The sequence below is a fragment of the Dendroctonus ponderosae genome, unplaced genomic scaffold (assembly GCF_020466585.1).
Source record: "Dendroctonus ponderosae isolate FM_Combo_2020 unplaced genomic scaffold, Dpon_F_20191213v2 Dpon_F_20191213_3, whole genome shotgun sequence".
NCBI lineage: Eukaryota > Metazoa > Arthropoda > Insecta > Coleoptera > Curculionidae > Dendroctonus > Dendroctonus ponderosae.
In genome coordinates, this window is record NW_026018508.1 from 1,296,577 (window position 1) to 1,309,665 (window position 13,089).

Here is a 13,089-nt window from a genome sequence, read left to right on the forward strand (position 1 = left end):
AAACATCTATGACTTTTTACTAGAACTCATTCAGGTTTATCGTATTCTAAAAATGAATTTTCTGTGTTTAAGTCTTGGATGCCACCTTAGGCCTTGCTGGCAAATATTTATTATAGAAAATTGAACTAATATACCGAGTCACTTAAAATAATCGTAAACATTTTTTATTACATTTTTTATTGAAATTCGTCCACCCGACTTGTATACAATCTTGCGTACTTATTTTTCCAAATACGCCCGATCTAGTAATTGAGAATTGTTATCAAGTGTCTCGTGTTACTGAAATTCACAGAAAATTATTTTTTTCGAAATGAAACGTTATATATTTTATATAACTTTATATACGTTATATATTTTATATAACGTATATAAAGTTTAAATTTAAAATGTATKTCTTACGGTTSAAAGTAGCAAAGTTTTTCCATATTTATTTTCTAAAATATGATAAATAGACTAATTTTTCTGAGGAAGTGAAAATATATTTACTATAACAGTTGAAGAAGGGATACATTTTCCCCAGAAATCTTACTTCTGGCATAAATCCAAATACATATGTACTAATTCTTTGATAAAACTGTGCTGTCAAATCCAAAGAGTAATTGAAAGCAATAAAAACTAAGGTTAAGTGATTGGTGGGTAGGGAAGAGTATAAATTATGGATAGACACTCAAAAAGTGTAGCCAGTACATATACAAGGTGCGTTTTTTTCGATAACTAATATAGGGAACTTGGGAACTACAGCCGATACGAAAAAGGTTAAAAAGACAAAGAATTGCAGATTTCAATGCTTTAATCGAAACTAATTTTCTTTTTTCAAAATTTGACAGATGTCAATATATATATTTGAAGAAAACTAATTAATGACGGATTTCTAAATAACTTCTAGTTCAATCAGAATTAATCTGACAGGAAGACATTAAATAAAAAAGTTTTAGGAACTTGCATTCCAAATAAAATGACATAAGACATATTTGCGAATTAACTGTAATTTTTTAAATATGATTCAAACTCATGTTTTTTAGATGAAAACCATATTTGATTATGCCTTTATTAAATAGTTAGGTTTTTCGAAAGAATTTTATTCCGGAAATTTTTTTTTCCAAGTTTTTATTTTAGAAAAACCTAACGACATGATTTAAATCATAATAAAATGCCCTATTCACTAAAGGCAGAATTAAATATGGATGCCACTTTAAAAAAATGAAGTTTGTGTGGTATGTCAAAAATGACAGTTAATTTGTAGAACTCTTTCATGCCATTTTCTTGGAATTCAATTTTCTACAACTTTTCTATCTAAGGTTTACTTGTCAGATTAATATTGATGGAACTAAGAGTCATTTAAAAATCTGTCATAAATCAGTTTATTTCACACATCTCCTGACAAGTGTCAAATTTTAGAAAAATGAAATTGGTTTCGAGTAGAGCATTTACAACTACAATTCTTTGTCGATGTAACCTTCGTTGTATATGTTGTAGTTTCCAAGATCCTTGCACTAGTCATCGAAAAAAACTCATTTTGTATGGTGAGCAAATAATATTGCTTTGGAAACTCAATTAAAAAACCACACTTTGAAATATTAAATTCGTCTTTTCTCATTAGAATGAAGAATTTATATATCAGTAAAATTACTAGGTTTTTCCTCTTTGTCATTTAGTTTCACATGTTATGAACTGGTTTCCTAAAAAACATCTACTGAGGACTGTCGCTAATTCGGAATGACTGTAGCACATTTTACTTTTATATATAACAAAAGTATAACTTTTGAACTTTTATCACGGAAACATACCTTGACTAATCTCACTCCCAGTGGAAGAGCTTTGGTGTGGGGTCTGAGCGTTGCTCGCGCTCATAGAAGAATTATTTTGAATTTCACTGAAAATAAAAAACTTAATGAATTAAGCAATAACAAAATATTTTTGATAAAATAAACTATAAAAAAATGTTATGCATGTGTATACGATTTAATTAAATAAACCGATTTAATAAAAAATACCTTTCAGGTCTTAATCTCTCTAAGTTGACAACCAGCACTCGTTGACCTTCCCTAATGTTGCTGGAATTTAGATCAGGAAAAGTGGATTCTACTTGCGTTTGTTCTTGAGGTTGTGGTTCTCTAGATGAATCACTTTCACTAGAAGTGTTGTCACAGCTATTGCGCTTCAGCCTAATAACGGCAATCGTTAACTTGCGCTTTAGATATTATTTTGTAAAATTAATTACCGTTTTTCCTTATTTCGGTTTAGTTCTCCACCGTCAAATTTATGTTTTCTAGATTCAACGGTCTGGGTGCCTCTTATAGAGCTAGGAGGTTTACGACACACAGAAAAAATCCTACTAGGTGTTATAAGGTTTTGCGACTGTGACGTTGAGGGTTGTGGTTCGCAAGGATCTGTAGTATTAACTAGAAACAAACAGACGGTAATTTTTTCACTAGAAATATAAATGAGCCTTATGGTATTATGCAACATAATTATAATGTTTTAGCGGAGAATAAATCCTTCATGGCATAAAATACTCACTAGTGGTACGGGCAGATGCAGATGGTTCAAGAATTGTGTCCGAGCCCATGCTGGTTGAATTAGGAGGCGATTGAAGGCCACTAGGACCTGGCAATGATGGATCCTGTTCTCGGCTTCCAGCCGTTTGGGTACCACTATTGTAATGATTTGGTTCCATTGGATCAGTTCCCCTGTCAATCTAATACAAAGCAATTACGTTAAAAAAAATAAACATATCAAATGAGTTCTTAACAATGATTTACTTGGCTTAAATAGCATATTCAATATCCATATCGATAAATTGTTATATTGTAAAAAATGGGAAAATCAATTGTAGTTAGTAGTAATGATTTTTTAACTGAAGACATTTATGATAAAAATTGAAGCAAATAAAGAAAAGTAAGTCTGCTTGTCTAATGCACTTTAATTAAAACTTTTTTTGTAAGAATTAATAAACATTTCTGCAGATTGGTCTACAGACATATTTTCATCAAACACAAACACAGAATAATTATAAAGGATTCACTCACTACTAAATTGGATACATTGTTGAGTTTAGTTTTTCGTGAAGTATTGCTTTCAATAAAAGTAAAACTTACATAGATAGAAGATAATACATTCTAAGATCAAGTAAAAATTATAAATGTAAAATACGGAGGAATTTTTATAAAATATTCGGCGTTTGACTGTTGTTATTCATGCAAGCTCGGAAGGAACTGAATAAATATACAGTGATTCTCAGAAGTAATGTCTAAAATTATTTTAAAGTCTTTTGGTAAAAAGCTCGAAACCGTAAATGTTTATTTTTAAATAAGTGAACAATAGATACATTTGTTTGCGTACGTCAGTTTATTTATGATGAGTCAAATTTTAACTTTTGTGGTTTTTGAAATCGTGCGTTTAGCGGAACAAAAAAATTATCGAAAATTATCTGCATTGTTGGGTTGATCGTCTTTCCATATGTGAAAAATTGATGAGTAGAATAGAAGTTAAATTCAGCGAATTTGGGAGGTGCGTGGCGCGGCAGAAAAATTTCGGCAGCGTTTGAGCCGGCTGAGTATGTTGTAGTCAAAATAGTTGTTTATTCTTTGTCAATAAATTACGGTTTTTTGAAAATTAACCATTTATGAAGTTTTTGCTAGAGGTCATTTTTATTGTCACCCTATACAAATAAACATTGACGGGTACGAGCTTTTCTCAAAAAATGCATAATTTTAAACGAGTTGTATAGTAATAGACCTTACTTCTGGGTATATTAATTAATCAGTATAATATTACCATAGTTGGCGCTCTGTGTAACTGCAGATATCTATGAACGAGTAGCTCATATTCCCTGACTAAATTCTGGTAGCACATGGTAATTCTTCTTTCTCGTTCAGGAACCACAGCAGGGGTGTTATTTTGCGGTGCTGAATATTCTGGATAAGACGGCTGCTAAAATTAATTCACTGTTCGTAACGATCAAATGGTATAGTAGTTTAAAAATTAACTATTATTTAAAAAAAAATTATTATATTATTATACAGGGTCCACCGGGAACCGCCGCATTCTTCATACATAATATATAAGTTTAAATAATCTTCGTTTGTATAATTGAAGCTCCCTGGCATGATTATTAATTATTTTCAAAAAGTAACTGACAGCTGTCAGCATTTCTTTGGCATTCGATTGTATTAAAAATGGCCACTTTCGTCATGGCAACTAAGAGTGACAGTATTTAAAATAAGATGCAAAATAGTCATATGAAAAGATGAAATTGACAATATTTCGAAAACTAAACAGTTTTGGAATAGACAACATTACACAAACTTGCGCTTATTTTTAATATTGAATAAGATAAACATATCAAAAATGGGGATTGCCATTTGGAAAAATTGATTTTAGGCGGGTTTCTCAACGTCAATTTGAAACTTATTTTTTTTAACACTTTATATTAATAGTGTCCAAAATTTTGTCGAAATTCCATTAAAGTAAGTCCTTTTCAACAAGAAATGCGACTCAAATTAAGTAGAACATTTCTTATTCCCTTATAGGAAAAATTAATAGTTATTTGAATGGCTGCAACTGTCGTCGTAACGCAAAACGGAAGACATGCCGTAAGACGTAAGAAAATAAACTAATGAATAGCAGTGTATGCATTCAGAGTAGCCTTATCAAAATGTAAAATGTAAGTCATAATTTCGGAAATGGTTCAATTCCATTCCTTGCGTTACGTCTTACGTATAGCGTTGCCATCCCGCAACGTTTAACGGTAATGTTGCATTGCAAGCCGCAAATAATCCTTTCATTTACAATTTTTAGGACTCTAAAAAAACTCTCCAATTAAATGGATTCTTGGGTTATGGTTTCACTTCTCCAAATAACGGTTTAGATATTATACAATCTCGCGTTGAATATTTTGTTTGTTTTCAGCAACAATAATTTCGTTGTCTGAATCCCTTTAATCAACAAAATATTACGTCTTTCGGCTTATGGCTACGTTTTACGTTACGGCGTCTATAAATCCAGCTTTAGCATGCAAACATTTATTATATGTTTAAATATACGTGAACTACTAGCTGAATGATGTTGTATCGCGGTTATTTCATGCCTTTGCATGAGACATTAATTATTTTTATATTCAATTTTGAAACATGCTTGAATTTCGCCTAAATCGGCACGACAACGAATTCCATTTTGGCCATTCATGGCCAAAAGAGTTTAACAATATATTGTTTCACATTTGCACTACATTTATTAATTGACCAACAACAGATCATCTATTTTATGAATGTTGGAAATAGATACTTACTGGGTTCGGCGCGTTTCCAGCGGATGTAACTAGCCTTTGAGTTATTCTTCTTCTATATGGGCTTGCGCAACGCTCTTGCCTCGGAACAACCACCGGAGCTCTAACACGCTCCCACCGTGTTTGAGGACTGTTGGCTACTCCAGTAATCAACTTGTGACCCAGCTTGTCAAAAGCGACATAGCGCACCTGAAATTAAACATGTTGATCACATTGAAAAAATCAACTAAAATATTAAAATTGAATCCTTGAAACGAAAGGTAAGTCTTTGATCACCTAGCAGGTAGCTTTCGACGCGCTTTTAACTGTACTCTATGCAAAGCAAAATATTTATTTTTCCACATGCTTACAATGGAACAGATTGTATAATTGAATTACATGTGTAAAATCCGTTGAAAACACAGTAGAGATGCAGATAGGTCGAGATTTAAAAAAAAACTTTTATAATATTGTAGGTATATCTTAGATAACTGTCTGCAGTAACCCAACATAATAGGTGATTCTACCTGAAAACCAGTTTTATACTTCATTGTAATACGCACCTTTTCTTTGGGACTATTTGTGGAGACGTGTACAAGAGGTTCAGGAAGACTCCAATCCCAGAAATAGACTTCATTGAAGGTGGCAATCACTAGAACTCGGTCACTAGGATGAAATGCTATAGATGCAATAACAGACTGTGTAGCAGTTGTCCATACCTCGCTTCCGCCCTAGACGTTAAAAAATAAATGAAATGAAGAATTGTCATTGGTGGTGTTCTAGTGCAGTATTTCACGCACACTGTATTGCAATGTATACAATTTCCGATAATAATACATAAAAACTTCATCATTTTTGCATAGACAAAAATTTGAGGAAAATACCCCCCTAAAAAGTTTTGAATACATTACTTTAATTATTTAAACACCGTTCCACAGCCGGAAATCGCGCTCAAACTATTGTCACACTATTCTGACATCCTTCCGAACTTTTAGTACCCGGAAAAAATTTAATGCGACTGGACTAAATGAAGATACCCTATAGCGCTTGATGCATACCTATAAAACAACGGCAGACACCTATAATATGCAGATATCAACATCTAAGACCAAATCGCTTGCACTAGCAAGGGAACCCAGACGATGTTAAATCGTAATTAACGAAGAAATAAGCGAACACTTTCGTAAGTTCAAATATCTGGAGTTCAAATAAAGATGTGTACGAAAGCAGGCTAATAAAGCAACTTATGTATTAAGATGTTCAAGAGATGTCAACTGGAGGAATAAATATTTGAGGCTGGACGAGAAAATACGCATATCAGTCATATGTGAAGTCAACACTAGCATATTCAATAGAAACGACAGCTGAAACATCAAAAGCAAAAAAAATAGAAATCAACCCAGAACAATAGAAATGAAAACATTAAGATCAATCACGGGTAAAACATTGTGAGGCAGAACCCGGAACATTCAAATAAGAGAACTATGAGAGACACATGATATTGTACGATGGGGAAAACAAAGAAGACGCGAGTGGAACCAGCATGCCACACGAATGGAGGGCGAGAGACCGAATATTAAGGGATTTAAAACCAACGGGCACCAGTCTACGTCACAAATACGACTGCAGCAGTAGTGAAAAACCATGCCTAGACCAGGGCCTAATTTAAGAAGAACATTTATCTCGTAATTAAAAAAGTAGATATTTAGCAAATTTGAGCTTCACGATTTTAAAATTTGATGATACTGGACGTTTTAAATAAAGTACGCAAATTTTGTAAAGATTTTAGATGTGCGTTTTAAATAGAATGGACTTATTTCAAGTAGACCATTTCCGATTGCGTAGTTTGAACGATAGTTGAAAATGGAATTAACTGGTATGATGAAAAGGCGTTTTCCCGCGGACCTTCTCCATGTTTTTGCTTGCAACGTAGATTATATGTTGAACAACGTTTAAAACGTTTTCCAGTTCATAAACTGAGAATTAATTATTCGAGCAAGCGATAGAAGAACTTGTTCAGTGACTACGTGAACGTCCGAACAGTTCGTACTATGACGGGCTTAAAAACCTCCGCACCCCCTGAAAAAAGGTATTTCGAGGGTGTTAGATTATGTAGAAAAATACTGTTTTTGTTGTAGTAGAGTAGCAATGGCAATCCAGTTGTACGGTTTAGTTTTTTAATTACGGGTCATACCCTGCTTTTCAGTTGTCAACGTCAACCAAGAAGTCACTGGTGTATAGTATAAAAAAAGTAAAAAGGAACACGCTGTTTTTGTTAATATTAGTTTCAACAACATAACACCATTAGAAACCACACAACACCATTAGCACAAATATCAGAAACGTTCTTGTTTTAACAAAGATAAACGTATTTTAATAAGTAGTAACGTTATTATCCACTGTATTGAAATTAAAAACGGCAAACATGTGACCGCTCGCGTCTCTCCCCGCTCAGGATTACCAGGGAATTTGTTGTATTCAGTATTTATGTGATTTTTGACGATAACCAACATAACTTGCTTGTTCTACATAATTTTCGATTAATATTTGTGTTTGTTAGTATTGGCAAAATTGGCAAGCCGCTACAACATTTAAATTGAATAAACATTGTAGCACTTTAGCAATGACAAATATATCAACAAAGTTAACTTACACTGAGATCCCAAATTCTCACTTGGCCTCCTAAGCACCCAGATGCCACAATCTGGTTGGATGTAGGATGAAATGCGATACACCAGGGTGTTCTCGGATGCCCCACCAACGTTTTAATGTTTTTCCCGGTCCTTAAGTCAGTGACGTATATGTTGTGATTGCTATGAGTAGATGCTGCTCTTTGACCATCCGGGCTAAATACCATGAGGAACGTAGACCGTGGAATTCCTGGCATTTGACATCGCTGGAAAAAAATGTAAAGGTGAAGTGTGCACCTTACTAAGATGATGTAAATATAACAAGCCTTATATGTGGAAGGGATATAAAGCACTCGAAGACAAGAAGGAAAAAGTTCATTTCGCTACGTAACTGTGTAGCTACTATCTGAGGATACCAGCTATCTGAGGAAAGCAAGAGTCCGACTAGTATTTATCAGAGCCCGATTCATGTATAATCTGAGCTAATTTTCAATAATAGGAAAGCTACTTCATGTCCCAATGCTTGCAACGATGCAAAGATAGCAGATGCAAATGATAAAATATACAGTGTCCGCGTAAATATTGAGTCCTCTCTTTATTTTTTGAACCTGAAGTCTCTTAATAGCTATGGGCACAACATTTGGGACGCCTAGATAAAAGCAAATTGTCCATCTTTTGACATAAAAATGACTTCTGCAAATGTCATAGTGAATGAATGACACCTTGTTTTGAAGGTCTGTTTATCCTCCTGTCAACCTTAAATTTGTAGATCATTTGTTTCAGTGGGTTTCGAATGACCGATTGCCAATTAAATATCTAATGAGTTTCTTGTTCTTTCTAACGCTGTACACAAATGTAGTTTTATCTAAACCGGCTAAACTCTAATTGTCATTACCACATGCAGCAAGGCCTATCCAGATATTATTGAACTGTATAAAATGAGTGCCACACACCAGTATCCATTTCAATTTCAAAATAGTAACATTAAAATCAGTTAGATTTGAACCTTCACACCTGTCAAGTTACCTTATCTTATTTGGCGTACTTAAACACTGCCAAGTGTACTTTCATTCGTTTTTGTATCCAGTTCGCTTAAATCCACTGTTTTTTGCTTTATTTTTCTGCTTGAATTTCTAGAGTAGTAACTTTTTTTACATATTTTGAGAGTTTTTGATAGTTTCGATCATCGTTATCTACGTTTCAAAGTTTCTATTAAATATTCTTTAAGTACCTAGTTTAAGAGCGTTAATTTGGATGCAAATATGACTTATGGACGCACATTGGAACAAAGAACTGAAGCGGTAGTGATTTAGGGAGAAGCCGGTCGAAATTTACATCAAACGGCACGATCGTTTAACGAAAGATATCCTTTTGCCAAAATTATTACAGAAAATTGTTCCAAAATTTTGTGAGTACTGGCAGTGTAGAAAAAAGTACTGGAAAAGAGTCTTTCCCGAAGTCAAACAAATTGACATTTTTGCCACTATGGTCACAAATTTGCTTGTCATCAAAAAACGCTACTGAAGAATGCCAAGTCTCAGAAACCACTGTCCGAAAATACCTCAAGAAAATCAAGTTCCACCCATACAAAATCAATCTGGTTCATAAGTTAACAGAACATGATCCGGATATCAGAATGCAGTTTTGTGAACTCATGTGCGAAACAATTGTTCAATTTCCAGATTATGCCAGACGAATTGGCGAAGGAATGGCGAATTGGGTGGATTTTCACGAATCAACTTTTTTTTGAACGGTTGTGAATGTACGGTATTGGTCTGATGTGAACTCACACGTATTTCGAGAAAGGCACACACAATTCCCACAAACACACAAATGTTTGGGCTGGCATACGTGGAAATCATTTTGCCGGCCCCATTTTTAGGGTTGATCAGAATCTTACCGGTGAACTTTATCTAGATATCGTCAGGGATAATCCAGAATAATTTCAGAGTGACATAGTTTTTCAAAAGGACGGTGCACCCCTCATTATTCAAGAGCAGTTAGCGAGTCGCTAAATACAGTATTTATAAATAGGTGGATTAGACGGCGGGGACAGTCAAATCGATGCACGGTCATCTGATCTTACCTCAATAGACTTTTTTCTCTGGGGATATTTCAAGAGCCATGTTACAAAACCTGAGAGAAAGAATAAGGAACGTTGGCCTTGGAATATCGAGACATATTCGCAACAGTTAGAGATAAATTCACGCATCGGCTTTACCATTGCCAGGCCGCTAACGGGAAAAAATTTGAACACTTAATAAAATAGAATTCCTAAAGGTTAAGCTGTTTTTCTCAATTTTGTACAGAGTTAGACAGAACACCAAACTCATCAGATTTTTAATTGGCAACCGGTCATTCGAAAACCGCTGAAACAAATGATCTACAAATTGACAGTTGACGGGAACATACCTTGAAAACAACGTGTCAGTCGACCACCCATTCCATTAGAAAAAATAAACGAAAATGGCGAAAAACTGTCACTTTGACATTTTCAGCAGTCAAAAGATGAACAATTTGATCTTTATGTAGATGTTAAATTTTGTACCAACTATTAAGGTTAAAAAAATAAAGGGGGGTATCGCCTTTATTAATTAATGATGATAACGCAGGGACTGTATATTAGTAAGCAAATCATATACAGGGTTGCTCATTAGTGCGTCAAAGTGCGATATCTCAGTAAGTATGAACTTTAGAAGAAAATACTTTTTACAAGTTTCTGATGTTTAAAAGGGGCACATGTTAAAATTACTTTTCTATAGACGGGGTGAGTCATAAACGTGTGTTAGTTACCAACTATGATTTTTTTAAATGAATCCCCCCACCCTTTTGAGCTTTTAGGATTTATAGTAAAATTTTAATGTAAGTTTATTTCAAACCTTTAACCTGAAAAATTTACGGTTTTTGAATTATTCGAAAAAATATGTAAATTTTGACATCTTCATACATACAGCACATTCATTGGATACTAAAAATATTTAACCGATCTTCTGCGAACAACCCAAACGTAAATCAATAAACGGTTATTTTTATAAGTTTAGCAGATCGAGATTGCTTTTTTTACCATCGCCATAAGAAACTGACCAGACAATACTGATTATGTATTCTATAGCACTTAAGTTTTGATAGCAAACATGTACCTTAAAACCAACTTAATTAGTTCACTTACCATTTCTTTCAGATCTTCTTTGCGCACAAGTTCCTCCTCTGCAAATATTTGCAGCTGTTCCTTGTTTTCAGTTTTTCGCAAAGCACCGATTTCTCGGTTCTGTAATCCTTTAATTAGCTTCACTGCGTTATTGGCCTTTGGATCTTTTGCTAGGTGGCGAAATATATCAAAATCTTCTTTACTCATTTTGATAGGAGGTAGTTATAGAAATTATTGTCTGGAATATGTATCTGAAACAAACATGAATCAATGAAAAGCGTATATTTGTGATAAAAAATAATATTAATTCTGAAAGAAATTCCTGCTACCTGTTCGACACAGGTAACAAAAATAAAAAGAGGTTAAAAAGTTAGTTAATTTCTCGAAGATATTAGCCCTTAAAGATGCAATTTCAACTTTGCAAACAAGCAAGGAGTTTCAAGTTTAACTCTTGTAAAATATGAAAAATGCTGCGGTAAAGTAAGATTATGAAGTGAAGTGAAGCAGTTCTATGATAAAACTTATGCAATAAGTGTACGCATTGAAATACAGGGGCACCTGGTATATGATTTGAAGCATTCATCTGTTTGGATTGACGATTTTGTAGTTCCACTAGTAAAATTATCTCGTTTTACTTATTGCTATTTAGTGGCACCGGTTACTTGTTATATTGACACTGATTACTTATTTACAATGTAAATAATAAAGATATTTCAAATTGGATTTAAAAAATACTGAATTATATATTGAAAAATAGTAGTATATGATTAGTACACAACAATTATTACACGTTGGTAAAAAGTATTGTATTATTAATTTTCGGAGCTGAAAATAGGTTTGGAGTAAAAACAAGTTAAACTGGATATCAGCAGCATATTTAAACCAACAACATGTCAATAAAAAGTTTACATACTTTTTTACAATATTCAAACACAAAACCACACATCACATAAACTTTTAGGTTATAATCCTTATTTGCGAGATCAGAAGTCCAAACGCCCACTGGTGGCTAAATTATAACTACACTTTAACTAGTAAAATTTGACACTTCTGATTATATGTCATTGTGACTTGTTTCGTTTAGTACTACTCAGCCTTTGTAAGCATTTAAACAAAGGAAAACATATTGAACAGCGTGCAAATATTGCAAATAAGAAATTTTGTGCCAAAATAATATGGCGCTTCTTAGAAATTATCTACGGGCCTGCTTTTTGTTCTGATACAATGTTCGCATTGTACATAATAGAGGTTATCGCTCTGTTATTAATTTAAATATCCTTAAAAGGTAAAGTTATCTGTGTTTTTTGGTGGAAAAAGTGAATATGCCATCCTTTTGTTCAGTTGTGGGTTGTGGGAACCGAGCAGAAAGGAATCAAGTTCGATATTTCAAGATATCCAACGCTTTTAAAACTCGTGGTGAAAGATTGTACAGCTTATGAAAAGAACGCCGGCTTAGTGACTTTAACGAAATTACTCTTGAATTTACCATTCATCGTACCGTTTTCTCATAGCCCTATCCACCGCATCAGACATATTCTACAAATATATAGACTACTCGACAAACGGTCTGATTATCTACTCTTAAACGTAAATATATCTATTAGAAAAATCATAAATTCAAGGGTCCATATGATTTGCATAACTAAAGTGTCCGTTACATTTAGAAATGTTTTCCGGGCTTTGAAGCCGTGGTCTATCGGAATTTCTTCCTGACGTTTCGTCCACAACTGCGGTGGACATTTTCAAAGGCGATGAGGCAGTGGGCGAAGTGATCTCCCATGCTTTCCGACTAAGAATGATTCAACTGCTGGATTCCCAGTCGTATTTATGCCGCCCAGCCGTGTGTGCTCATGCGTGGGGGATGGGTAGGGGTTCCAACGCTTCGGCGCACATGCTGTTTGGCACAAAACGCGCTTCCAATCTGGATTGAGTGCCGTAATTTCATCTTTTCTGTTGAAATTGTTTTGGTGTTTAAATATTTCGATGGCCTCCCTGGTGAGTCTCGGGTAATATCTTTCAGATTGGTGCAGAATGTCAACTTCGTC

General features: G+C 34.1%; 1 protein-coding gene across 5 annotated transcripts in view; it reads right to left on the reverse strand.

The window, feature by feature from the left end:
* LOC109542535 overlaps nucleotides 1-13,089 on the reverse strand; it is a 58,229-nt gene that overhangs the window by 38,623 nt on the left and 6,517 nt on the right. For 4 of the 5 annotated variants that reach the window (XM_019911791.2, XM_019911790.2, XM_019911797.2 and 1 more), the window contains exons 2-10: nucleotides 11,066-11,295; nucleotides 7,920-8,162; nucleotides 5,830-5,997; nucleotides 5,291-5,476; nucleotides 3,778-3,933; nucleotides 2,521-2,698; nucleotides 2,222-2,402; nucleotides 1,995-2,165; nucleotides 1,788-1,873 (exon numbers count right to left, since the gene is read on the reverse strand). In XM_019911791.2, the coding sequence (XP_019767350.2) occupies nucleotides 1,788-1,873; nucleotides 1,995-2,165; nucleotides 2,222-2,402; nucleotides 2,521-2,698; nucleotides 3,778-3,933; nucleotides 5,291-5,476; nucleotides 5,830-5,997; nucleotides 7,920-8,162; nucleotides 11,066-11,251 (1,555 nt within the window). In that variant the 5' untranslated portion in view covers nucleotides 11,252-11,295. The remainder of the gene's footprint in view (nucleotides 1-1,787; nucleotides 1,874-1,994; nucleotides 2,166-2,221; nucleotides 2,403-2,520; nucleotides 2,699-3,777; nucleotides 3,934-5,290; nucleotides 5,477-5,829; nucleotides 5,998-7,919; nucleotides 8,163-11,065; nucleotides 11,296-13,089) is intronic. The other variant, XM_019911795.2, reaches the window with a different exon arrangement.